General features: G+C 42.1%; 1 protein-coding gene across 9 annotated transcripts in view; it reads right to left on the bottom strand.

The window, feature by feature from the left end:
- Positions 1-2,172: 2,172 nt before the first annotated feature.
- sec22c (SEC22 homolog C, vesicle trafficking protein) overlaps positions 2,173-25,928 on the bottom strand; it is a 47,082-nt gene continuing 23,326 nt past the window's right edge. For all 9 annotated transcript variants that reach the window (XM_068015617.1, XM_068015550.1, XM_068015607.1 and 6 more), the window contains 5 exons: positions 23,027-23,190; positions 20,983-21,162; positions 19,180-19,298; positions 15,769-15,834; positions 2,173-12,234 (listed from right to left, as the gene is read on the bottom strand). In XM_068015617.1, the coding sequence (XP_067871718.1) occupies positions 12,034-12,234; positions 15,769-15,834; positions 19,180-19,298; positions 20,983-21,162; positions 23,027-23,190 (730 nt within the window). In that variant the 3' untranslated portion in view covers positions 2,173-12,033. The remainder of the gene's footprint in view (positions 12,235-15,768; positions 15,835-19,179; positions 19,299-20,982; positions 21,163-23,026; positions 23,191-25,928) is intronic.

Here is a 25,928-nt window from a genome sequence, read left to right as displayed (position 1 = left end):
GAAACAGTGCATCCTCCTGAGTCTTTCTTTCTCAATGTTTAATATCTTTGTTGAGAGTCATAAAGTATCTCCTTAAATGTCTGCCACTGCTTCTCTACTGCTTATTTCTCTTTTATTTTTCCAGTCCACTTTCATCAACTCTGTCCAAATACCCTTGTAATTGCTTTTATTTAAGTTTAAGACACTAGTTTCAGACCCAAACGTCTCACCCTCAAACTGAATGTGAAATTCTATCATGTTATGATCACTCTTGCTTAGAGGATCCTTTACTATGAGGTCATTACACATTACCAGGTGTAATATAGCCTGCTCCAGGGTTGGTTCCAGAACCCTTCCGAAGAAGGGTCACTGACCCGAAACGTTAACTCTGCTTCTCTTTCCACAGATGCTGCCAGACCTGCTGAGTGGTTCCAGCATTTCTTGTTTTTAATTCTACATCTTGATCTTCCAAGCCAAGATCATTTCTCACTACTGTACTGATCTCATCCTTTATTTACAGAAATATCCCGCCTCCTTTTCCTTTCTTCTTATCCTTCTGAAATATCAAATACCCTTGCATACTTAGTTCCCAGCCGTGGTCATCTTGCAACCATGTCTCTGTAATGGCTATCATTTCATACCCATCTATTTCTATTTGTTCTATCAATTCATCCATCTGGTTAACCACACAATCATCCTCTCGTCATCATCCATTGTCTATGTCTGAAGCACCACCTTACCCAGGTTCCATTTTTACCTCTCCAAATGCAATCTCCATCAATCATGTCCCCTACCATTCCTATCCTGTCAACGCAGAGTTTCCCTAAAGCTTTACTCTGTGACACACTGCATTTTCTCCTCATCCTCTCTAAAGCCTTTGACAGGGTTAACTACACCACCCACCTCCAAAACCTCTTTTCCTTTGTCCAGGACAGCGGGACTTCCCACGCCTGGTTCTACTCTTACCTATTGAATTATAGGCAGCACACCTCCAGCAGTGGCTTCTCTTTTGTCTTCACAATATAATCTCAGGAATCCTCCAATGGTTTTACCTTGGCACTCCCCTCCTCTTCCTCAGCCACATGCTCCCCTCAGCAACATCATCCATAGATAATGGTTTCACCTTCCATATGTACACTGACAATTCTCAGCCCCACTTCTCCTGTCTCCTGCACTGCCTCTTGTGTGGTGAAACTGTTTGCATGAGTGAGTTTCCTCGTTAAACAAAGCTTAGACCCCATCACAAACTAAGTACACTTGCGATTAATTTAATTCCCCTCTTCAGTTTTTCAGTCTGATCCAGACCTTTTGCTTGCGTGACCTGCTCAATCCCAAATCTACTTTATTACTCTACCTCTGTAGCGTTGCCCACCTTTGCCTTGCCTCAGCCCATCAGCTGCTGAAACTTTCATTAATACTGTTGACACACCCACACTCAACTATTCCAATCTCTTCCAGCCAACCTCCTGCCCTTCATGCCCTGTAAAGTTTAGTTCATCCAAAATTCTGAAGCCCAATTCCTATCCTGCACCAAGTCATACTCAACCCATCATTCCCATCCTCACTAACCAAATTCATTCACGTCCTCCAACCCCTCGAATTTAAAATTCTCATCATGTTTAATTTCCTTCATGATTTTACCTCTCCTGATCTCTGTAACCACCTCCAGTTTTACAAATCCATGCTCCTCCTCAAAATCTCCATTTCTCTGACTCTGGGGAATTTCTCCTCCCTTCACCCCATTAGTGGCAGACGTGCCTTCAGCTGCCTAGGCATCACATTCTGGAATTCCTTCTCTATCATCACCTCCACTTAAGGTTCTCCTTAAAACCCACATCTTTGATACAAAGTTTTTCTCCTCCTTTGGCTCAGTGTCCATTTTTTTCTGATTGCATCTTCAACATAGAAAAATATCACAATGTAAATTCAAGCTATATATATATATATACACACACAGACATAACAGGATCTTATTACACAAGTTTGCAAAAAGCTGAAGACTCATTCCCTATAGGAGCTAGTATGCCTGTATATGCCTTATGTCGGGTTTATGAGCGACGACAGCACCACCAGACTCATTATTCTCCGATTCTTCACACTGGCAATCAAGTTGTATTTGTTCTTTTCAGATTTTAAGCGAGATGGCGATTGGTCTTGTGCCTACAATCGGGCAATTGGTTCAAAATAAATACGTTTACAGAATAGATCTTTATTTTTCAGTAATTTCCTTGACAATGCATAAAGAAAGTTAGTATGACATGCAATGAAAACAAGACTGGTGAGAAACATAAGATATCAGCAGACATTTCCCTTTACCTATTGCAGGACAGTGATAAATAAATTGTTTTAAAAGGTACACCTTTTCACTCAAGGAAAAGGTTTATAAATATGCTCCGAAACAGTAGGCAGATTTTTACAGAACTGATCTGACACGGGCAGGATGGGCCGAATGGCCTCGTTTTATACTGTAAGATTCTACCAGTAGCTCAGACTGTCACATAAATACTGCAAGACTTTTGTTTTACACACATTTTGACATAATCCATATGTAACTTTTAATGTAAGAGTTTTCCATAAATCCTTTTATTAATAAATGATTAAAGGATATTTTATTATACCAAACCCATCCTCGTTATCAAAACTCAGGCAGCTGTCCCACATTTCATTCAATTACTGGAAGGGCTGTCACTGCAGACTTTGAGACCGGTACCTCAAAATTCAAGTTATACTTTTTATTTTGGCACTCCTTTCTGACCATACAAAATGGAGCACTGCAGCCACAAGTCCATGGCTCTACTTAATGGCACCCAAAAGCCAGTTCCATTTCAATGTTGAAGAAGGTGGCTTCCATTGAAATGGTGAAAAGTGGCATTTGAAAACTTGATGCATGGTCTAATCACATGCCCATTTTCTTCTTATAACTTTACATGGCAAGGACAGCAGTTATACGGTGAAGCTGAAGAGGTGTGAGGCAACCTCACCAGGTAAACCCGAGGCTCATTTGTCTGATCAATTTGGGCAACTTTGTTCAATAATCACATGTCGCAGTGTATCTTGATGTGAAGCAGCAAGGCTACTTCTGATGTCACCTAAGCAGATGAGTTATCAACACGTGCTGCAATACTGCTGCAGTTTTACATTCAGAAGTTGCAATGCAAACTATCAATGGGTTTCTTCATCCCTCAGCATTATTAGTGTATGATGCACTTTACAATCGCAGACACTGTGCATCATGGCCCATCCTGCCCGTGCCATTACACATGGCAGACTCTGAAGGCCAGTGGAACTGCCCAAAAGGCACCCCTCAGACAACACGCAAAGCAAGAACTGGTCACAGATAAATTACACTTGCTGCAATTATAGAAAAGCCTCTACTGCTGCTCTCAACACAAAAAAATGATCAAATGGTAGAATGTTTGAATAAGTTTTTAAAAAGCTCCCACATCTGTGAGCTCTAGTGTTACAATGATCAAGAGAGTTGCCTTGTGAAACCTGCAGTGCTAGCCTTAAAACTGCAACAATGTGGATTAAAGCCCTTTCTGCAGCAACACCATTAAGCCCCTCAGGCCTGTTCTAGTATTCAATTACTTTATAACTGATCTGCACCGTACTCTCATTTGATCCAAATACCTCCCCACCCCCAAACCTTCTAAATTTAAGTGCATCTGGCAACCTCAAACTCGGCAACATATCTACTAGTCTAAGTAACATACCGACCACTCCAGTTCATCAGTAGTTGAAAGATATTCCACCCATCAGCGAGAACTGGGTCTAAATCCACTCAACACACACACATGCTCTGGAGACTGTGAAGGGATTGAGGGATATGACAAAACGGTGGATAGATGGAGCTGATGCAGAATAAAGGAGACAAACAGCATTTTCCTATACTTTAAAAAGTCTTATGCTCTCACACAATGCAAAACCTTACCAGCTACCTGTAATGCAACCATTCTGGTGTGTCTTGTGAATACAGGCAGAGTCACAAGACAAACTCAAAAACATGCAGGCCTCCTGTTATGTTTAACCACAGCAAATGAGGCCACTAGCTGAGTATAACCTCAGCTGGACTGCAAGGCTCTTGCTGAATTGATACAGGTTCCAAAAGTCAATTCCCAACAACCGCAAAATGGCAAGTTTTGGGTCTCTTCTATTTTTACAAAAGGTTGCCCTCACTATAAAATATTTTGCTTATTGTAGTCACTGACATGCAATATCTTCCACACATGAAGTTTCATGCAGGCCCCAGCCTACCAAGCATGAGGCATATTAATTTTGCCACATGGACATTGAAATTTCAAACTGTTGTTGAAGTGAAGAAAGGACTTGCTTTAAAAAAATTGCCAGATCTTGGCTGGAAAGACATTTGCATGTTAACAGACAGTGTTTGGAAACACAAAGCAGCCATTCTCTGACACATTCAATCCACAATGGACCCTTGGCTGGAAAGACATTTGCATATTAACAGACATTGCTTGGAAAGGACAAAGGACCATTCCCTGACTCATTCAACCCACAATGGACTTTTGATCACCAGACGTTGAAGGTGGGGGAGCTCGCATTCCAGATTGACTGCTAAGATGGCCGAATACACTAACAGACAGGATCAAACCAGCTAGTCACACGACTAACCTGCTGGGCAACCTGAGTGCTTTGAATTTGTACAGAATTTGGGCAAAAAGCAGAATGCTCCTGCACTGAGATCACTCCTGGCTGGCTCGCCACAGCCTCAAATGTCTGCCTGCTCCCATCTCTTTTTCACAAGTCTCTGAATCCATGAAGACACATGAACACCAAGAGAGAAAAGTCTCCTACAGCGAACAAGGTTTAAGAAGAAATAAAAACAAAAAATGCTGGAAATACTCAGCAGGTCTGGCAACATCTGTGGAGTGAGAAGCAGAGTTAACATTTCAGGCCAGTGACCCTTCATCAAGAAGAATATTGAGCCCAAACAAAAAGCAAGATCTACCTACAATCAAGGATTCTACAGTGAGCTCGAAGAACCGTAACAACAACTCTTCAGATATTGCCTCAAACTTTTCCACTTCATTTTCTTTTGCTCTTTGCTGTCTCTATTTGCGTGTGTATCGCGTTTGCATGCTAGCGTGGGTTCATCGTGTATCCGTAGGCATAAGCCGAATTAGAGTTTAATAAATTTCAACCTTTCTTCTTTAAACCTAACAAAGCCTGTTTGTGCTGGTTTCTTTGGATTCACCAAGGAGGGAGCTAAAAACACAGTGGATTTAAAATTAAACCTTGTTACAGTAAGACCAGGTGAAGGCTGAAAGGGACCCCTGGACACCTTTCTCACCTGGTCGTAACAGTAGTGATTTGGTGCTGTTTTTCCTATCCAAATCAAGTAAATATAATTTCACACTAACAATTCTTTAAAATCTTATAACCTTAGTGCGTTTAACAAAGGGAAGAGCAAATGCAACAAAGCTACACCTATCCCTATACACAGTATTAAATAAGTACTTCGTCAGCAATCAGGCTGGCAAACGTTCCCAGTACAGGAACTTCACAGACTTATTTTTAAAGTCAGTGCATGGACAGTGTGCACTGATCATTGGTGTCCCCCATATTACCCTGTAGCCACCGTTCACAAATTAACACAGTGATCCATATCGGTTTTCAATTCCTTTTTGTATGATGCTTCGCTACCCCGTGCCCCCCAACAAAAATTATTTAATTCCTGTAAAACTCCAGACGATACAGCAAGAAAGAGGCATAGTCAAGCTTGGATCTTTTTGCCCAGGTGCTCTGGCAATAAACTGCTGGAATTGACAACATGCTGGGCAATTTGGCACAACAAGTCTGATCCAAGTGCAATGAAGGTTCACCAGACTGATCCCTGGGATGACAGGATTATCCTATGAGGAGAGATTGAGGAGGATGGGCCTGTATTCTCTAGGGTTTAGAAGAATGAGAGGTGATCTCATTGAAGCATACAGGGCTCAACAGGGTTGACGCAGCAAGGATGTTTCACCTAGCTGGGGTGGTGCGGGGTTTGGGGGGCGGGGGAGGTCTAGAGCCAGGGACACAGAATAAGAGGCAGGCTATTTAGGAATGAGATGAAAAGGAATTTCTTTACCAGAGGTGGTGAATCTGTGGAATTCTCTATCCTAGAGGACAGTGGAGGGTCAGTCATTGAGTATATTCAAGACAGAGATTGATGGATTTCTAGATATTAAAGATATCAAGGGATACGGCAATAGTGCTGGAAAATGGCATTGAGGTAGAAGATCAGCCATGATCTAGTTGAATGATGGAGCAGGCTCGAGGGGCCCAATGGCCTACTCCTCCTATTTCCAATGTTCCTATGATCAGCTATTTTGTTTTACTTCTGGACAGATCCCTCTTCCTAATATCTGCCCTTTCTCCATATCCCTCAATACTCTTTCACAACTAGGTAACTACCTCACTTTTAAGCACTACAGTTAAGATTCTACCCAAGGACCCTCAGGCCAGTTCATGCCACAACTCTTTTTTTTATTCATTTGTGGGATGTGGGCATTGCTGATTTATTGCCCATCCCTAATTGCCCTTGAACTGAGTGGCTTGCTGGGCCATTTCAGAGGGCATTTAAGAGTCAACCACATTGCTGCAGGTCTGGAGCCACATTTAGGCCAGACCAGGTAAGGACGGCAGGTTTCCTTCCCTAAAGGACCATTAGTGAAACAATCAACAATGGTTGCATGGTCACCATTAGACTAGCTTTTAATTCCAGATTTTTTTATTAATTGAATTCAAATTTCACCATCTGCCGTGGTGGGATTCAAACCCATGCCCCAAAGCATTAGCCTGGGCTCTGGATTACTAGTCCAGTGACATTACCACTACGCCACTGCCTTCCCTTTGTGCGAGGGATTTTTTTAAATTCTTGATTCACTGTTATCTGGTTTAGTTCAATTTCCAAGATTATGTCCCCTTGTTCTGGTCAGGTTGGCAGACTCAGATCACCCTGAATATGAGCACCAGAGAACTCCTAGCAGGTACACATGGCAATGGACTGGAATTTCCACTCAGGCTTGGAGGTCAATTGACCACTTGTTCTACTTTATTTGGAATATATTTAACAAGGAGTTGGTCTGATAAGATTTGCTTCATGTCCCCTATTGAGAAACCAGGGCAAAGAGCCAAGGATCATAGTGAAGAGTGTAGGACAGAACAGGAGATGAGCACTAATGTAATTTTAAAGCCTGTAAGAGGAAGGGTAGAGGACATTTGATAGAGGTGTTCAAAATCATGAGGAACCTAGACAGAGTACATAGAGTGAAATTGTTCCCTTCAAACTAGATGTGCAAAGGTGCGCATGTGCAGTTGTTTTTGTGTTGCCACCAGTACCATAAAATCCATCCTGTAACGTAAATAAGGCAGATTTACCAAGTAATGGGAGTCCTGGTGCATTATCTGAAGCAGTTCTGTGATTTAAATGTAGGCAAAAGTGTCGAGAACCAGAAGATACAGATCTAAAGTGATTGGAAAAAGAACCGAAGGTGACGTGGGGGGAAACTTTTTGATGCAGCAAGTGGTTACGATCTAGAATGCACTGCATGAGGGTAGTGGAGACAGATTGAATTTCAAAAGGGAAATGGATAAGCACCTGAAGAGAAAGTATTTCAGGGCTATGGGTAAAGGGGTGGGGAGTTCGAATAGATTATATTGCACTTCCAGAGAGCCAGCATGGGCTCAACTAGCCGAATGGCCTCCTTCGGTGCTGTAACCATTCTATGATTCTATATCCTGAATCTACTGTGCCTCGTGAATCCCTAGGTTTGAGCAGTACATTCAGCTACGCCTCAGACTGCTATTTAAAATTTAGGCTTCTTCGTGCAGAATCAAGTTGTCACTATTTAATGCACTATTTAACAGTGAGGGAAGGGGAAGGCCCTCCATGGACTATGGAATACCCCAGATAAAGGAGCTCCCCCACCCCCCGAGCCTGCTAGGAGGCCGCCAGGTGTCAGCTGGCAGTGTCTCCTGCAGCGGCGGACCCCTCCAACATCAGCGAAATGGAAACGGAGGCAGGAAGCTGCCCTTAAGTGGCTACTTATATGGCTCAATTGGCCACAGGCAGAAGGGCCGCCCTCCAAATTCTCTGCCACGGACAAAACGGCATGAGGTCAGGCCACTGTCCGGTACACCACCCAACGCTAACCAATGCCATTTTGCGTGCCCCCCGCCTCTATTCCAGTGTCCAAAGGCAGAATAAAATCCTGCCCCTGGTGTATTATCTGAATCGATTCTGTGATTTAAACATTGGCATGAGATTTCCATTCCCTTCACAGGCGCAATACAAAAAAAAGTGTCACTGATCAGGAGTTTAAAAAGTTTTCCAATTCATCAATTGCCTTCCCTCCCAAAGAATATTACTTTCCCTTCAAAACTTGCTTCACCTGTGCTGTATGGTATCTTGTGTGTCATTGCCTGCAATCAATTGGATTAAAGACTGGGCAGCACTGTTTTCAGGCTGCCAAAGTTATCCTGTGCCTTTTACAAGTCACTGATTAAAATAAGTCACACTGCATCACTGTGACTGTGTCAGAACGGAAAGGTAGCATTCACCTTTTGGATCTGGGAAGATCTGATGCTTGGCTGAACACTGGCATACCACAGTGATGAGGAGAATAGAGGGCGCAGAACGGTGGTGATGTAAGGAAGGGTAACGTTTGGGTTTGCACTGATCAAGAAAGGCCTGGGACAGTTTGGGTTCAGTTGAAAACATGGAAAGATAGTGGCCCTGACTCGAGTTCCTCAAAACCAAGCCCTGACCCCCATCCCAGCCCTGCGACTGAATAGGATGGCACAGTCAACCTTGCTAAAGTACTGACAGCACTTGAAAAATGAATCGAACAGTGAAACAGTAAAGAAAAAATAGCATCTAAACAAAGAGTAAAGGATAAATAAAAGCAAAATACTGCGGATGCTGGAAATCTGAAACAAAAACAAGAAATGCTGGAATCACTCAGCAGGTCTGGCAGCATCTGTGGAAAGAGAAGCAGAGTTAACGTTTCGGGTCAGTGACCCTTCTTCGGAACTGACAAATATTAGAAAAGTCACAGATTATAAACAAGTGAGGTGGGGGTGGGGCAAGAGATAACAAAGGAGAAGGTGCAGATTGGACCAGGCCACATAGCTGACCAAAAGGATATTTGACACCTATTCCTAAAGAATTATAGAGCAAAGAAAAAATGGATTTAAATAATTTGGATGTGCTTGTTGCAATAGAAAGGCTTGTGAGTAAGTAGTTTGGCTACAAACACAGTCTCAAATTATTCCAACGTCCCATTTAAATGAAAAACAATAGAGTCTCTGGAACCAGATGAGCTGTAGAGAAGTTGCATCACCTCCCCTCCACCAGACAGTATAATTACCATTTGAAGATGTGAACTATTGGACTAAATTCAAACATTTTATGTCTTGATCTGTTCTATTAATAAATGTGAATCTATTTTTAAAAGTCATGATCAGAATCACACACACCAACAGCTAACACAGGGCTTTTCCCCTTGTCTTTCAAAAGCCTTTATACGACAGTAATTGGCTTTACTAAAATTGACCGCAGCTGAAGCCTGACCATAATAAACCGTCATGCCCTGCATCAAACTGTGGACGGGGCTGGAAGCATCATTTTCTTTTCTTCTTTCGGCCTTTTAAGATCAAATTTGCTGAACTATGACAAAAAAACAGACAGCATTATCAGGAAGACCTTATAGTTAAGGAAACTATCTGTCTAAAGTAATGAAGGCCTAGGCCTTGAAAGACCTTAGAGAAGTGTGTTAACACAGAACTTAATGGTCTGTGAGCCTTCTTGGTAAACATCCTTATCTGGAAGTTGACCAGCTGGACGGATGAGACTTGCAATTGATCCCATGACCCCCAAATGCTGCAAATGATAGAAAACTACTGGAACTGCCCCCAAGCACTTCCCCTGCCAACTGATGGAAACTGACTGAAGAAAGTTTAAAGAAAATTGACACTACCAAGGTGGGCTTATTCAAACTAAGGGACCAGCATGTGATTGGATATTTTGACTTAAATCAAATAGTAATTGGACGATAAGCCATTGTCAATATACTATCTTGTCCTTCTCTAGAATTGAGGTGTAAACGATAGACTTGGTCAGTCACTACAGAACTGTAATCAACATAAAGTTGACTGCTCGCAGTGTTTGTAGGTACTTCACTTGCTTCTATTTCGAATACTTTATTGCTAGCACCAATTAGTCATCCATAGTAGAATATAGGTTCGCATTGCATGTTCTGATATACTTTGAAATTAATAAAGTTGAATTATTAGTCCAGAATTTTGAGTGTATTCCATTATTCTCATTTCTGACTATTCTACACCTTGGGTCAATTCTTGTGCTTATCAAGGGAAGTGATGTCTAACCTGGAGACCTGTACAGTAGTCTCAGTATCATAGAATCATAGAGAGATACAGCACTGAAACAGGCCCTTCGGCCCACCATCAACCACCCATTTATACTAATCCTACATTAATCCCATATCCTTCTCACATCCCCATCTACCTACACTAGGGGCAATTTATTTTACAATGGTCAATTTACCTATCAACCCACAAATCTTTGGCATGTGGGAAGAAACCGGAGCACCCAGAGGAAACCCACGTGTTACAGGGAGAACTTGCAAACTCCGCACAGGCAGTAGCCAGAACCGAATCCAGGTCGCTGAGCTGTGAGGCTGCGGTGCTAACCACTGCGCCACTGTGCCAGTACCAGGCCAGGTACAACACAAACCCATCCACTCCATCTTCCCCCATCCACTCCCTACTGCAGAAAGGGAGCCCTCCCCATCTCTCCAAGCACGCAAACATTTCACTGTAAAATTTTCAGGTTCCTGCATCAGATTCCTAATGGGGTCTCTAAACTAACAACCCCAATCTAATGTGTCAAGTTACGTAAAGGCAGAAAATGCTAGAAATACTCAACAAGTCAGGCAGTATTTGTGGAGAAAAAAAGAGTTAATGTTTCAGGTCTGTGACCGTTCATCAGAATGCATGCAGCACCCTGGGAAATCTCTTCACATATGCTGCCTGACCTGCTGAGTATTTCCAGTATTTTCTATTTCTGTTCAGATTCTCAGCATTCTCAGTACTTTTCTTTTGTGTTTGTGTGAAGTTATGTAAAGGTTTGGCTTAAAATTATTCAAAACTCATTTCACTCAAAATCCTTACAGATAACAGGGAATCATCCCATCTGTTTCCAATTATTATAAATCCTGCACACAGTATCCAAGGTGAAAGAACTTAAGACCCAGTCGCCTGCACAAGGGCTTTTTACTTAATATGCAGACAAGAATGTTAAACTCACCTGTGTGTGTTACGTAAAGCCATCTCTCACTCATATCTGTGAACAAAGCTCATGTGCCTGCACACACTTCCCACCAATTTTTCCCATTACAAATTGCTACATCTACATCTAGAATGGATCCTGTCTGTGTAAACCTGTCCCTTATAATTATACCCTCTCCACAGTGGTGATGCTGCAGTACCAGCACTGGTAACAGTGGCAAGTTTACCCAGGCAATTGCCATTATAAATGTGGACATAGCAATTTAAAGTGCAAATATAAAAATAAGGGAAGAATGCATGACTTTAAGAGAAGGGTTGAATACATCTGCACTTCCCTGTTTCAATTATCTACAACCCTCTAAACCTGCTTCCCTTGAAAACTAACCCTTGTTCTCGATTCGCCCGTGCAGCACCATGGGACATCGATCCAGCTATTTCTATGGTTTTACTGTCCCACACTAAACTTGCAGATTACTGTGAAGTATTTGGATGGTAGCACACTGTAACCGAGTCATCATCCTCCTCTCCTCCCAATGAAAATTCCATTTCTCTTTCGATGGGACTTCTTACATTTTGGGAATGGGGCCATTTTACATTTCCTTTTTGAAGTCTCAAGGGTTTTATTTCTGTGGTGATGATGACGATATTATTAAACATATTGAAGGCACGTTTGAGAACACTCAGTCGCTGTTCCTTTCCATCAGTGGTGATGATCTCGGTCCTGGGTGCTCTGGGGTGTCAGACTCCGCAGTCAGGCGGTCTCTCAGTGAGTTTCCTCGTCAGTATCTGATGCGTGGACAGAGAGGCAACCCCAAGGTGGAAGAGGATCTGCCAAACGTTCCTCAGCCCAAATAAATAAGAATTGCATATGCAAATGAGAATCAACGCTCCGGGCGCTTTGATCATCCTGGCCGACGCATAGAACAGGTATAGGTAACACTGGAAAAAGAATAGATTCAACCATTAAAAACACATTGACCCAAACAGTATGGCATGCAATCAACAAAATCATGCTTCATTCATACAAGTCAGCTGAAGTGTTGTTCACACAGTAGCCATCATAGATAGAGACTGAAAGAGAGGGTAAACACAAATCAAAAACTGTTTAATGTATTATTTCACTTAGTAATCCTCTGCAAACTTAAACTCATAGGAACAGAAACAGGCCATTCAGCCCCTCAAGCCTGTTCTGCCATTCAATCAGATCCTGGGTGAACTGTACCTTAACTCCATCTACCTGCCTTTGATGACTATCCCTTGATGCTTTTACTTAACAAAACCCTACCAATCTCAGTCTTGAATATTTCAATTGATCCAGTGTCCACAGCCTTTTGGGGGAAGTGAGTTCCAGATTTCCACTACATTTGTATGAAAAAGTGTCTAACTCTAATTTTAAGGCTGTTTCTGCTCATTGTGAGTTCCCCAGCAGAGGAAATAGTTACTCGGCATCTATCTTGTTCAATCCCTTCATCATTTTAATCACCTCAACTAATTCAGCCCTTAATCTTCTATACCCCAGGAACTACAAGCCAAGTATATGCAGCATGTCCTCATATTTTAACCCAAGGTGTCATTCCAGTGAATCTGTGCTGAAACCCCTTCAAGGCCAATATGTCATTCCTGAGACGCAATGCCCAAAACTGAACCCAATATTGCAGAGCGGGTCTGACCAAGGCTGAGTACAACTGAAACGTCTTCTAGCCTACATGAGATAACATCAGTAAATTTACTGGGATGATACGAGAATCAGTGGCCTCCAGACATCAGCAATCATGCAGTAAGACTGAAGCACCAGGCAAACACATAGATACTTAAAACCAGTAACAACTGTAGCTCAAACACCCATGATTTGCATTTTAAAAATTTCCATGAAATGTCATTCAGTTCAACAAGCATGGCAAAGAGGGATTTTCTGGCCTCTAAAAATATGTTTCCTGACAGAAATAAAGAATTTACAAGATCAACCTTTCCAGATAACTAAAAAAAAAATACATCAGCCCCTCACCCATCTCAGGAAAAATACCAAATATCACAGAGTTTTGCTGGGAAAACAGATATACAGGGAATACAGAACGAACAAAGGATGAAGAGGAGGATTTCCATCGTTCAGCAGAAAAACTGCACTACTTGTGTTGCTACTCGAATAAGATAGGTTTGGATCCAACTGAAAAGGAGAACTTCAGAATCATTTAAATCTTCCAGTTCTAATGAAAGGTCATCAACCTGAAACATTAACTCTGTTTTTCTCTCCCTCAACAAATGCTGCATGACCTCCTGAGTGATTCCAGCATCATTTCAGATTTCCAGCATCAGCCATATGTTACTGATGTTTCAGAATCATTTCAATATGCTGAATATATGAGGGGAAGCGTGATACGCAAGATAGACAAGAAAATTGATGCTACTGCAGAAACAGCTGAGGTGAACCACATAGATGCATTTCAAGGGAAGCTGGACAAACACGAGGGAGAAAAGAATGGAAGATTCTGCTAATAGAGTTATAGGATGAGGGGTGGGAGAAGGCTTCGACGGAGCATAACCATCAGTATGATAGAGGATCTGGATCGGCGCAGGCTTGGAGGGCCGAAGGGCCAATTCCTGTGCTGTAATTTTCTTTGTTCTTTGTATGAAGCATTTGGGGCAAATGGCCAGTTTCTGTACATTCTATGTAATTCTGATATTGGCATCAGGTGGCAGGACCATATCTCCAACACAGAAGACCTCGAGGCGGCCAACATCCCCAGCTTATACACACTACTGAGTCAGCGGCGCTTGAGATGGCTTGGCCATGTGAGCCGCATGGAAGATGGCAGGATCCCCAAAGACACATTGTACAGCGAGCTCGCCACTGGTATCAGACCCACCGGCCGTCCATGTCTCCGCTATAAAGACGTCTGCAAACGCGACATGAAATCGTGTGACATTGATCACAAGTCGTGGGAGTCAGTTGCCAGCATTCGCCAGAGCTGGCGGGCAGCCATAAAGACAGGGCTAAATTGTGGCGAGTCGAAGAGACTTAGTAGTTGGCAGGAAAAAAGACAGAGGCGCAAGGGGAGAGCCAACTGTGCAACAGCCCCGACAAACAAATTTCTCTGCAGCACCTGTGGAAGAGCCTGTCACTCCAGAATTGGCTTTTATAGCCACTCCAGGCGCTGCTTCACAAACCACTGACCACCTCCAGGCGCGTATCCATTGTCTCCCGAGATAAGGAGGCCCAAAAGAAAAAAAAGAAAGAATGTAATTCTATGTAAAGACACAGCACCTGGAGAACAGTCAGAAAAACAGGATTTGCGACGAAGAAGTTTGTTGGATTGAATGGCCTTGTGTGTGTAACGTTTATGAGGCACAGAGACAGACAAAAAGAGATGGCTACTGATCGCAGCTAAAGATGGACACAGGGGCAAACAAAACAAATGGGGGTACAGTAGCACAGTGGGTTATGTTGCTGGACTAGTAATCCAGAGGCCTGCATTAGTGATCTAGAGACACAAGTTCAAATCTCACCACAGGAGCTGGGAGATTTAAATTTAGTTAATTAAATAAATCTGGAATAAAAAGCTAGTATCAGTGATGGTGACAATGAAACTACCATATTGTCCAAACTACCAGCTTGGATCCTTCAGGGAAGGAAATCTGCCATCTTCATCTGGTCTGGCCTATATATAACTCCAGACTCACTGATTCTTAACTGCTCTCTGAAATGGCCAAGAAAGTTGTGTGGGGATGGGAAATAAATGCAGGCCTTGGCAGCGCCACTCACATCCCATGAACAAATCTTTTTAAAAAGGCAACCAACAGAAGATGAAAGGAATAAACTGCAAGGAAAGAATTTTAAAAGAAACAAAAACTGAGAATAAAATATTTGAAATGGGACCTGCTTCAAACCTGCGGCCCTTTTTACAAAGTATTTACAGCACAGAAACAAGCCATCTGGCCCAACAGCCTGGTGTTTATGCTTCACACAAGCCTCCTCCCACCCGTCTTCATCCAACCCCATAAACATATCCTTCTATTCCTTCCTCCCTCGTGTGCTTTCCCTTAAAAGCATCTATATTATTTGCCTCAACCTCTACCTGCGGCAGCGAGTTCCACATTCTAATCAATCACTGGGAAAAGAGGTTTCTCCTGAATTCTCTATTGAATTTATTAGCAACGATCTTATATTTACGACCCTTAGTTCTGGTCTCTCCCACAAGTGGAAACATCTCTGCTATGCTATGCTATGCTATGCCTACCCTATCAAATCCTTTCATAATTTGAAGACCTCTGTTAAGCCAACCTTAGCCTTCTCTTTTCTAGAGGCCATCACAGAGAACATTCTCCCTTCTCTCAAACCCTTCACCTCTGTTGATCCAATCGCTAACCACTTGTGCCCCAGTACAGTAACGTCTGTAAGATGCTTGTGCTAATTTAGAGTAGCCTTTGATCTAGAGTCATTTATTTAACAACAATTAAAGGGAAAGCGAACCTTACCTGAAATACACAGGTAATAAAAGCTACAAGAAATGCAACAACCGTCCACTTTTCTTCATCGCCATCCTGGTGAGAAATAAAGTTAACAAAGTGATAATGAAGAACTAGCAAAATATATTTCCATAAGGCATCAGTAAAAGTTCAACAATTGTCACTTTCTAAATTCATAGCTTTCTCTTGCCGTATACAATTAAAAATGAATAAATTAGACATTATCATGACTAATAAGCCAAATGTGGAGGAAGCTCTAATGAGTTAGACACATAAATAAGTGGATGGAAGCACAGCAGATGAGATTTAACACAGGCAAAGTGTAATGTACTGCACACAGGAAGAAACAAAAACTGGGTAACACATGTAATCTGTGACAGTTTTCAAATAGCTTCTGCCAAGTATTAATAGATTCAACATTCAATGTGTCTAATCACTGTAGAGCAGCAATCAAGAAAACAAACAATGGGGATTATATAACCAGAAAAAAGCCGTGTACAAGTCAGGGCAAGACAGGTGCTGAGAGGTAGGGTGATATTCAATCCTGGAGACAGTGCAAAAATGAGCCAGGAGGCTGATCTCTAGTAAGAGGACAATGAATTATGGTTAAAATCTTGGACTTTTCAGATTGAAGGGAGGCAGTTGAGAAGTGACTTTAGAGATGCTGGCAAGACAGTATACTGAATATCTAGAATATTACTACAAACTCAATGCAGCAGTTGTACACAAACAGCACAGACTTAAACTAATGAGGTACAATGACTGATGTCAAGAAGCTCTGCTCCAAACAGGGAGATCAATACATGGAATTGACTGAGTGGAGTAATGTAGGCAAAAATCTCTGGAATCATTTATCAATTGGAAGCTATGATGGAGACTGTAATGTCTTTGTGGCTCGGTGAGCCAAGATGAGTCAGATTTCTTCCCTCATCTGTATCTATCCTATCAATTACCAGCTGTTTTCTCCAGTTGTTAATGCTTTGCTTTTCAACTCTTCACTCATATTAATTCAACGAAAAAGATTAGCAAACTGGACTTTTGCTTCGGTCAATACCAATTCCTAGCAACCTACAAACTAAAATCAGCATAAACTGGCTTGTTAAAATAAACTGCATGCAATTGCAAGGAAGACAATATTTCCTTTTATACAACTAGCTGAGCTCGTACCTCTGTAAGCTTGCATCTTAAAAGGACATTATGTCAATAAACGTATTTTTAAGAGGAGGCTAGAAAATATATGCAAAAGAAAAGTTGCAAAAGTGAACTTGGAAATTAGAATTATAGGGCACAAAAGGAAGCCATTCGGCCCATTGTGCCTGTGCCAGCACTCTGAAAGAGCTTTCCAATTAATCCCACTCCCCTGCTCTTCCCTGCTATTGGAAAAATGTCAAACTGCATTTTATGAGATGGTGTTAATGCTTATCTGAAGCAGAGAGAGCCTAATGAACAGTGAACAGGAATTTAAAGTCAACAAGCCATGCCACAGAAATCTAATGGAATCCCCATCCTAATTTTTTCCATTACTTTTCTCCCTCCTTCCCTCTCCTGACCCATACAGGCTATAGTTCCACAGACACTAGTCACCCTCCGGCATCTCATCCAAGTAACTATTGATTGCGCCTGGACAGTATCGGCGATTCAATCTCAGGGAACATTGCACCCAGATTCTGCCCTCACCTGACGTCTTTCAGCAAATTAAAGGTAGGGGTGGGACAGGGAGGTCACTGAATAGATCTGAAGCAGTAACCCCGGCCAAATTTTCCTCTCCTTAGCCAAGGTTTTCTAAGATTAACTGTGGTGCTTCACCACTCCCCTGGCTGTTAAGCTAACTTAGCACAGACCAGGGTTTGAACCTCGCATCATTTTGGCCTGAATTACTCAATTACTGTCAGCCATGGCTCAGTAGGTAGCACTCTCGCCTCTGAGTCAGTAGGTTGTGGGTTCAATCCCACTCCAGGACTTGAAGGAGCGCTGTGCTGTCGGAGGCACCACCTTTCAGATGAGACGTTAAACCGAGGCTATATATATTTATATGTGCATTGAGCCACTGGAAGGAGCTTCGTGCTATTTTTGAGGATGCAATTAAAACTAGTTGAGAGGTATTTGATTTTCTGAAAGAAGAACATGTTACTGTTAAAAGTGAAAGATCACAGAAATATTGTACATTAGTAAATGAGTGAAAATCAGAGAGTGACAACAAATGAATAAAGATCAGCCTGAAAAGAAAGAACTTGTATTTATAAAGCATCTTTTACAAGCTCAGGACATCTCAAAGCACCTCACAGCCAATGAAGTACTTTTGAAGTGTAGTCACTGCTGTAATGTAGAAAATGCCACAGCCAATTTGTGCACAGCAAGCTCCCACAAACAGCAATGTAATAATGACGGAATAATATTTTAACAATGTTGGTTGAGGGATAAGTACACTCGCAAGAACTCCCCTGCTCTTCTTCAAAATAGTGCTGCGGAATCTATTACATCCGCCTGACAAGGCAGACGGGGCCTTTTTCATCTGAAAGACAGCACCTCCGGTAGTACAGTATTCCCTCAGAACTATACTGAAGTGCCTGCCTGGATTTTGTGTTTATGTCTCTGGAGTAGGACTTTAATTTACAACCTTCTGACTGGAGATGAGAGTGTTGCCAACTGAGTCACAGCTAACACTACACTATAAGAGTTTCACAGGAGCCTGTACTGGGTCACTTGCTGCTCAGAGTCTTCATAAATATCGATGAAGGTATTTTTTGCCATGTTATATTAACAAAAGGGCCAACACCACCTAGCTATGTAACCTGACCATGACTACAGGGAGATCAGGCACAGTAAATGAACATAAAAAATAGGAGCTGGTCCTTCAAGCCTGCTCTGCCATTCAATAAGATCATAGCTGATCGTGTATCTCAACTCCACCTTCCTACGCTATTCCCATATCCCTTAATTCCTTTATTTAGTATCCAAAAATCTATCAATTAATGACTGAGCATCCACAGCTCTCTGGGGTTCAGAATTCCAAAGATTCACAACACTTTCAGTGGAGAAATTTCTCCTCATCTTAGACCTAAATGGTCAACCCTTTATTCTGAGACTTCGTCCCCTAGTTCTCGACTCGCCAGCCAGCAGAAACGTCCTGCAAGCATCTACCCTTCCTTCCAAGCTACTTAAGAATTTTATATATTTCAATTAGAATACCTGTCATTCTTCTAGGTTCGAGACAATATAGAATATATATATTATATAAATATAGAACTGGACCAATTAAGTGATGTGCAAAGCATCAAATCAATCTAATAGTTTACATTTTGTCTATTTTTGTTGAGGTAGGGAAAAAAACGAAAGAAAATAGGGAATAAAATGTTCCTCAACTCTGCTGTTAGCTACTTCATGACACCTGTGAGAATATTTTGCCAATTTCTCAATTACCTGAAAATTATGTTCTATGAGGTGAACTCCACGGATCAGATTGAGAGCTCCGCACATGATATTAAGGATAACCGAGAGGATCCCAACTGCACTTACTGGTTCCAGTCTGTAACTGGGTGCTGTGGGTAAAGAAAACAAGATATTGTATTTGTGAAGAGAGACAATCTGCTATTGTGACAATCTTATTAATAGATGTAACGGTGTTACTGGTGCAGCCTGATACCAGGATATCTGCCCTGTACAGATACCGGATTTTCTTGTTCTTGAGGGATTGATTTTTTTTAATGGTTTTCCAATCTTATCCTCGTTTTCTCTCTCTATCTGTTTCTGATGGCCCTATTTTTCCTCACCCAACTTAAATGCCTAACCCGAGATGGTGAGTGGCAGGAAACTATTTTACTACGTAAGGCACTGCATCAGGCCTAACTCTATCTTTAACCGCAAACTCCATGCAGACCCACTTTGCAACTGGGGTTAACCAGCAGCGATAAGCAGCAGGATGATTGTTTTCCTGCTCCTTAGCATGGGAATGTTGAAAACAAATTTTCTTTTTAGAGAATTTCCTGTGGTTTGGAGTTTCACCCCACATCATGCAACAGACCTCCAACCCAAGGAAGCAATCCATTCCCAAGACCCCACCAATGCCTGGGCACCTGTCCATGGCAGGGGAGTGAAATTTGGAATTTGCGAGTACACTATAAATAGAGACAGAGACCTGGAAGAACAGGTTCCTGCCCTAACTCTGAGCCACTATTGCAACCCACCAATTAAATAGACTAGTCTGTCTCCTGGAGTGCTGCACGCAGGAGTCAAGACCAAGAATGACAGCACAGGTTCAAGGGAACGAATAGTCTACTCCTGTTCCTAAGTGTAATGTTCAGGAGAAGCACAGTTAGAGTGTGGCGATAACTGAACCAGGATTCACAGATGTAATTCAAGTTTGGATTTGCAAGCCATACATTCTAGAGCAGAGAAGCAGATGGAACACAGTAGTGTCTCTACAGCATCGAATGATGAGCTGAGAAATGCAAAATGGAGGTGTGACAGCACCACCACTGGTAGGAGGTGTATTTGCAGCATTACAAGTTTAGAATCCATGTAGCATAGAGCAAACAGGACTGGCTGAATCAATTGTCTTCTGAATGCATTGGCAAGGAGCTATATGAAGGCAGCATTCGCCCCAACATTATGGGAAGATACCTAACCTCCACATCACAGTTAAGATGCAAAAAACAGTATGCCAGGGATCACAGAAATGAATCTTCGCATCACACTCCACAAAGCAGCATGGAGACTCCAATGCCCTGTACCACCGCTTGGATAACATTACTAAGCAGGCATGCCCGTCACCAGCCATTGGTGTACAATCATGGAAAGGTCAAGTTATATCTCAATGGAGTTCTTTATTTGCCTTTCACCATATTACAATGGAGTTGGACTGCAGCTTTCTCTAGCCTGTTGAAAGATTCTTTGGTCCAAGACAATAAAACAGCAAGTCTAAACGGATAACACTAGCAATTCTGTTTGCAAAGAGATATATAATATACTAAATTCACACAATAATCCCTCGTAAATGCATACTGTTCTAAATGGTAGAATTTAAATATTTCATTTTAAATATGATTTATTCTCTAAATACCATGGACATTGACTCTGAAGAGCAGTCTGAAAGCATTACTGACAAACTCCTGCCGATCTCACTTACAGCAATATAAGTTATGCCATTGGGGGAGTGAATACATAAGCATAACATTTTTGAGAAACATCAATGCATTCATAAGGCAGTGTCTGATCTGAGCTTACCAGAGCCCGATTGCAAATACAGGTGCCCATTCAACGTTCCATTAGTAACCACTATATCGTCCACTTTCACCTGCCGGGGTGGTGTCACCTTTAGCTCCCTCTGGATATTGGTCACACTGATTTTTAATGAAGGCCGGTTTGAATAGTTATAGTGCCATTTTATCTTCTGTATTATACTATCTGCAATTAAATAGATGTTTATGTTAAACCCACTGCACAAAGCTACAATGAATGAGAATAAAAGGCCAAGAGGATTTCTTTCAATAGGAGCTATTTCTCTACACATTATTTCAAGAAAGCAATGGAAAATGTACCTCCTAACTAACAGAGGGTTTATTTTTTTTTTTACCCAGCTTGTATAAGAGATTCCCCAATCGGGACAACTCTGGGTTCCAGGCCGCTCTAAGCTGTGGATTCCCATGCAAACACAATGGGACCACCAGTGACATTAATCATCTTAGTAACTTGGTTATGAGCAGAGGCCTGAAACGGAGAACCCCGACAGAAAAATGTAATCAAGAAATAGAAGATCTCTCACCTCACGCAGGAGCCCTTTACTCTTTTATAAAAATATCGTGAGCGGGTGAGTACTTTTCACTACCAGTACTCCCTGCCATCCATTCATTTTTAACCAAAGGTAACTGCAAATAGGGGTATAAAGAAAAGCACTAACGAAAAGGGTGCAGTGACATTGAATGAAGCAAAAGGAAATGGGTTAGAATAATGGATACATTGAAAAATAAAATTTAACAATGTCTCGCTTTCCATCTATCGTGAGTTCAGGAGGTCACAATCACGAGTAGTCCCATCTTTTAAACTATTTAACTTGCTATTGAAAGGTTGGTGGAAGCAAATTCAATAGAATGGAATTAAATAAATACTGGAAAAGGAAAGAATTGTAGGGCTATGGGGAAAGAGCAGGAGAGTGGGACTAATACATAGTTCTTTCAAAGAGCCAGCACATGCACAATGGGCAGAATGGCTGCCAGATTTTATTATTCTTAACTAACACACACAGAAATTCCTGCTGCATCAGATTAATTCAATGAATGACAGAAGCAAAGTTCTTCTGGTGTGAGGGAGGGGGGAAAGGCGAGGTGGAAATGTGCTGCTGTCATTCTAGCCTTAAAAATTAGCGTGACAATATATTTTAGAGACAGTTACAGCAAATTTTGTTTTTTCCAGATTCTCTCAGCCGCACTCTACTAGAAGGCCCAATAGAAAGCCCATAGTTACCCACTTCCTTTGGGGAAAGCATCTGTGCTGCTCTCAAAAATGCAAAGCTGGGGTTGGGAACTAACAAAGCAGTGAATCTGGAGTACAAACAAGAGTCCACCAAAGTCTTACACACCAATATGGTGGCTCACCTATTTGTCTTTAAGTTTCATCCTCAGGATGCGCAAGTCGCTGGCAAAGGCCAGCTTTTACTGCCCATCAGAAGTTGGCCCAAGTAGGTGATGGTTTTTCATCTTCTTGAACTGCTGCAATCCGTGTATTGTAGTGGTTTGATTCAAAACCAATGGCTTGCCCGCCCACATGATAAAGCAGTTAAGATTTAACCATGTTGGCTTGGGGCTGAAGTCACACACAAGCTAGACTGGGTAAGAACAATATGCTCCTTTTGGAAAATGGGATTAGGTGAACCCATTTGGTTTTTACAGCAATTTAACAGTTTTATGGTCAAATTGACTAAAGGCCAATTTTTATTTGTACACACATCACTGCATTGACAGAGGGTTCCCCACAAGATCATTTTCAAACTGCAATCATCTGAGAAGCCATCATTTTTACTGAGTATTTGAACAAAGTCCACTAATGCTTGGCCTGGTGAAATTCTACTCAGAATATTTAACACAGACTCTCAAACAAAAACAGACAGATGCAAATGTAATGGAGAGTCAATTTACCAAAATGTTTTAAGAGTATGTGGCATATGCTGCTAAGCAATATTGAACAGATAAAAAGGGGGGCAGGGGGATAAGTGAAGGAAAGCTGACAGCCTGGAAATGGTAAACAGGTTGGGGAAAAAAGGCAGAAGACTAACCAAATTCAAGAAAAGCGTAGGGTCTCGAAACCATGTGAATTTTAGCGATCTCAAAGGAAGAAACAAATTCCATTCCAAGTTCCTCTAGGAAGCAAAATGCCATCGTTGTGGGATAGTAGCTACAGCAGATAGTCATGTAGGCAACACCCTGTGAAGATGTAAAACTGGGGGGGGGGGAAAATCATTAAAGATATTGTAACAGAATATAAAATTTAGATCTTATATAATGCATAACTTAAAATCCTAAGTTTGCTAAGACCAAGCAGTGGAGCTCCAGCGTTCTGTCAAATACTGAATTACTACCTGAGCATTCTGATATGTTTCTACCCTACTTTCATTACAGTGTGGTCTCCAGAGGGAAATCTTGCACCATAAAAGGAATAAGGAATATAACTTTGTAATGTCGCTCTGCTCCTTGTATAACCACCAAAGAAAACTTTGAGATTTGCTATAGATGTCCACCAGGAAAGAGCCAGCTCAATAAAAGAAAGTCTTCTGAACTTCCAGCCCCACTTAATCCAGCAGTTTTACTCTGGAGTGGTTGCTGCACTAAACGTGCCTGCTAGGAACTGGCAGCACTAGTGTGGATCTCATGAGCTGTAAAGATAGCTCACGCTGTTTAACTTGCAATTCTCTAATTTATTGTGTCCCCACCCCAAATTTGCGAATCTCATTTTTTTTTTAAATTACATTTTTTTAGAAATCACATCAAAGAGAAAAATGTAAACGCTCACTATTATATAGAGGCCAATGTCCAATCAAACTCTTCCATTATCCTGAGGTTCTGCAGTTAGGGCACCAAAGCACATTTGCAGCTTAATTTTGCCCCATCGCCACCTTCCTCGATGATTCATCAGAAGGTCACAGCACTGAGCCGTATTTACAAAAAGGTGATTAAAGCACAAGATAGACGGCAAAGGAGTAGAACTTGCAATCAGGTCTCAAAACTGCTGCAGCACCGTCTTACAAGGAATTCGGACAAAGATAGCAGTGTTTCACAAAACCAAGTCATTTGCTCAAGTGCAGAATGCTGGTCTACTCTAATTTCAAATACATCTGAAGTATAATTACAGTATGCAATTATTGAACAGGGCTCAAACATTATTTGGAGGTGCTTTAAAATTTTCATGAAGAGGAAATGAGATTCAAACATAACTTAAGGCTCAACTTTGCTTCCTGCTGCTGAAGGCATGGGAGGGCACAATTACACTATTTTATTCAAAATGCAGCAGCTTGTAGATATCAAACTATGTACCAGGCTCAGAATAGAACTAAAACATACAAAATGGGGGAGTGATGGTCATATTAGCCTTGATTTTAAAATTCTTATCTGTGCCTTCAGCTGCCTAGGCCCTAAGCTCTGGAAATCACTGCCTAAACCTCTCAGCCTCTCTAACTCTCTCCCAACCTTTAAACCTATCTCTTTGTCCAAACCTTTGTCACCTAACGTCTTCTTATATTGCTCAATATCAAATTTTTACTATGGCAGGCACTTTACCGTTGAAAAACGGGAGTCTTATGAGACTTCCGAGATGTAAAATGGCAGCCGATGACGTTGGGTCGGGTTCCCAACGTCACGACGCACGAACGCCATTTTACGATGGTCGGAAGCCGGGCGAGATCGAGGCGCCGCTCGCCGTCCACTTACAAGCAATTAAAACGAGTCGAGGGGCGTCTCGGGAACCCGGCAGGTTTAAAAGAGCAGCAGGCAGTGAATCGGTGAGGGAGTCGGAGGTACTGTTATGTTGGCTGGTTATTCAACGTTACTTCTTTGTGTGACTTTACAGTTTGTGTGACTTTCAGACTGTTCATCAGGGTTCATCTGAGTGTTATTCACTCCAGAGCAGGCCCCAGTAGTATTGATTTATTGGTTGAGAGGGAGGGGGTTGTGTGTGCCTTTCCTCACAGCAGACTGATAAGACCAGAAGTGATAGCATCTATGGAACACAGCTATAATGGGAATTATGCATTCTGGAGGCAGCTCATCTAATGAGCAGAACTATGTCCCAAGGAGGCCAGGGGAACACGCAACCTGCTGGCCCAGTGCGGTCTCATGATGGAGGAGGGGGAGAAGGTGGCAGAGTAGAAACATAGAAAATAGGAGCAGGAGTAGGCTGTTTGGCCCTTCGAGCCTGCTCCGCCATTCATTATGATCATGGCTGATCATCCAACTCAGTAGCCTGTTCTGGCTTTCGCCCCATACCCTTTGATCCCTTTCGCCCCAAGAGCTATATCTAACTCCTTCTTGAAAACATACAATGTTTTGGCCTCAACTGCTTTCTGTGGTAGCGAATTCCACAGGTTCACCACTCTCTGGGTGAAGAAATTTCTCCTCATCTCAGTCCTGAAAGGTTCACCCCATATCCTTAGACAATGACCCCTGGTTCTGGACTCCCCCACCATCGGGAACATCCTTCCTGCATCTACCCTGTCAAGTCCTGTTAGAATTTTATAGATTTCTATGAGATCCCCCCTCACTGTTCTGAACTCCAGTGAATATAATCCTAACCGACTCAATCTCTCCTCATACGTCAGTCCCACCATCCCAGGAATCAGTCTGGTAAACCTTCGCTGCACTCCCTCTATAGCAAGAATATCCTCAGATAAAGAGACCAAAACTGCACATAATATTCCAGGTGTGGCCTCACCAAGGCCCTGTATAATTGCAGCAAGAGATCCCTGCTTCTGTACTCGAATCCTCTTGCTTTGAAGGCCAACATACCATGAGTGGCCCAGGTGCAGCCACCTGCGAAGAGATGAGCCTACCGAGCAGACAGGGTCTACCATCCGCATTTGAGCTTCCTGCAACTGTCAGAATGCCAGTGCCGAAGAAGACTGCACCTGTCACGGGAGACTGTCACATCTCTGTGTGAGATGCTGGCAGCGCAGGTTGCTTCAAACT

The sequence above is a fragment of the Heterodontus francisci genome, chromosome 2 (assembly GCF_036365525.1).
Source record: "Heterodontus francisci isolate sHetFra1 chromosome 2, sHetFra1.hap1, whole genome shotgun sequence".
Classification (NCBI taxonomy): domain Eukaryota; kingdom Metazoa; phylum Chordata; class Chondrichthyes; order Heterodontiformes; family Heterodontidae; genus Heterodontus; species Heterodontus francisci.
The sequence above is the reverse complement of the archived record's forward strand: the minus strand, read 5'-3'. Positions and strand labels throughout refer to the sequence as shown.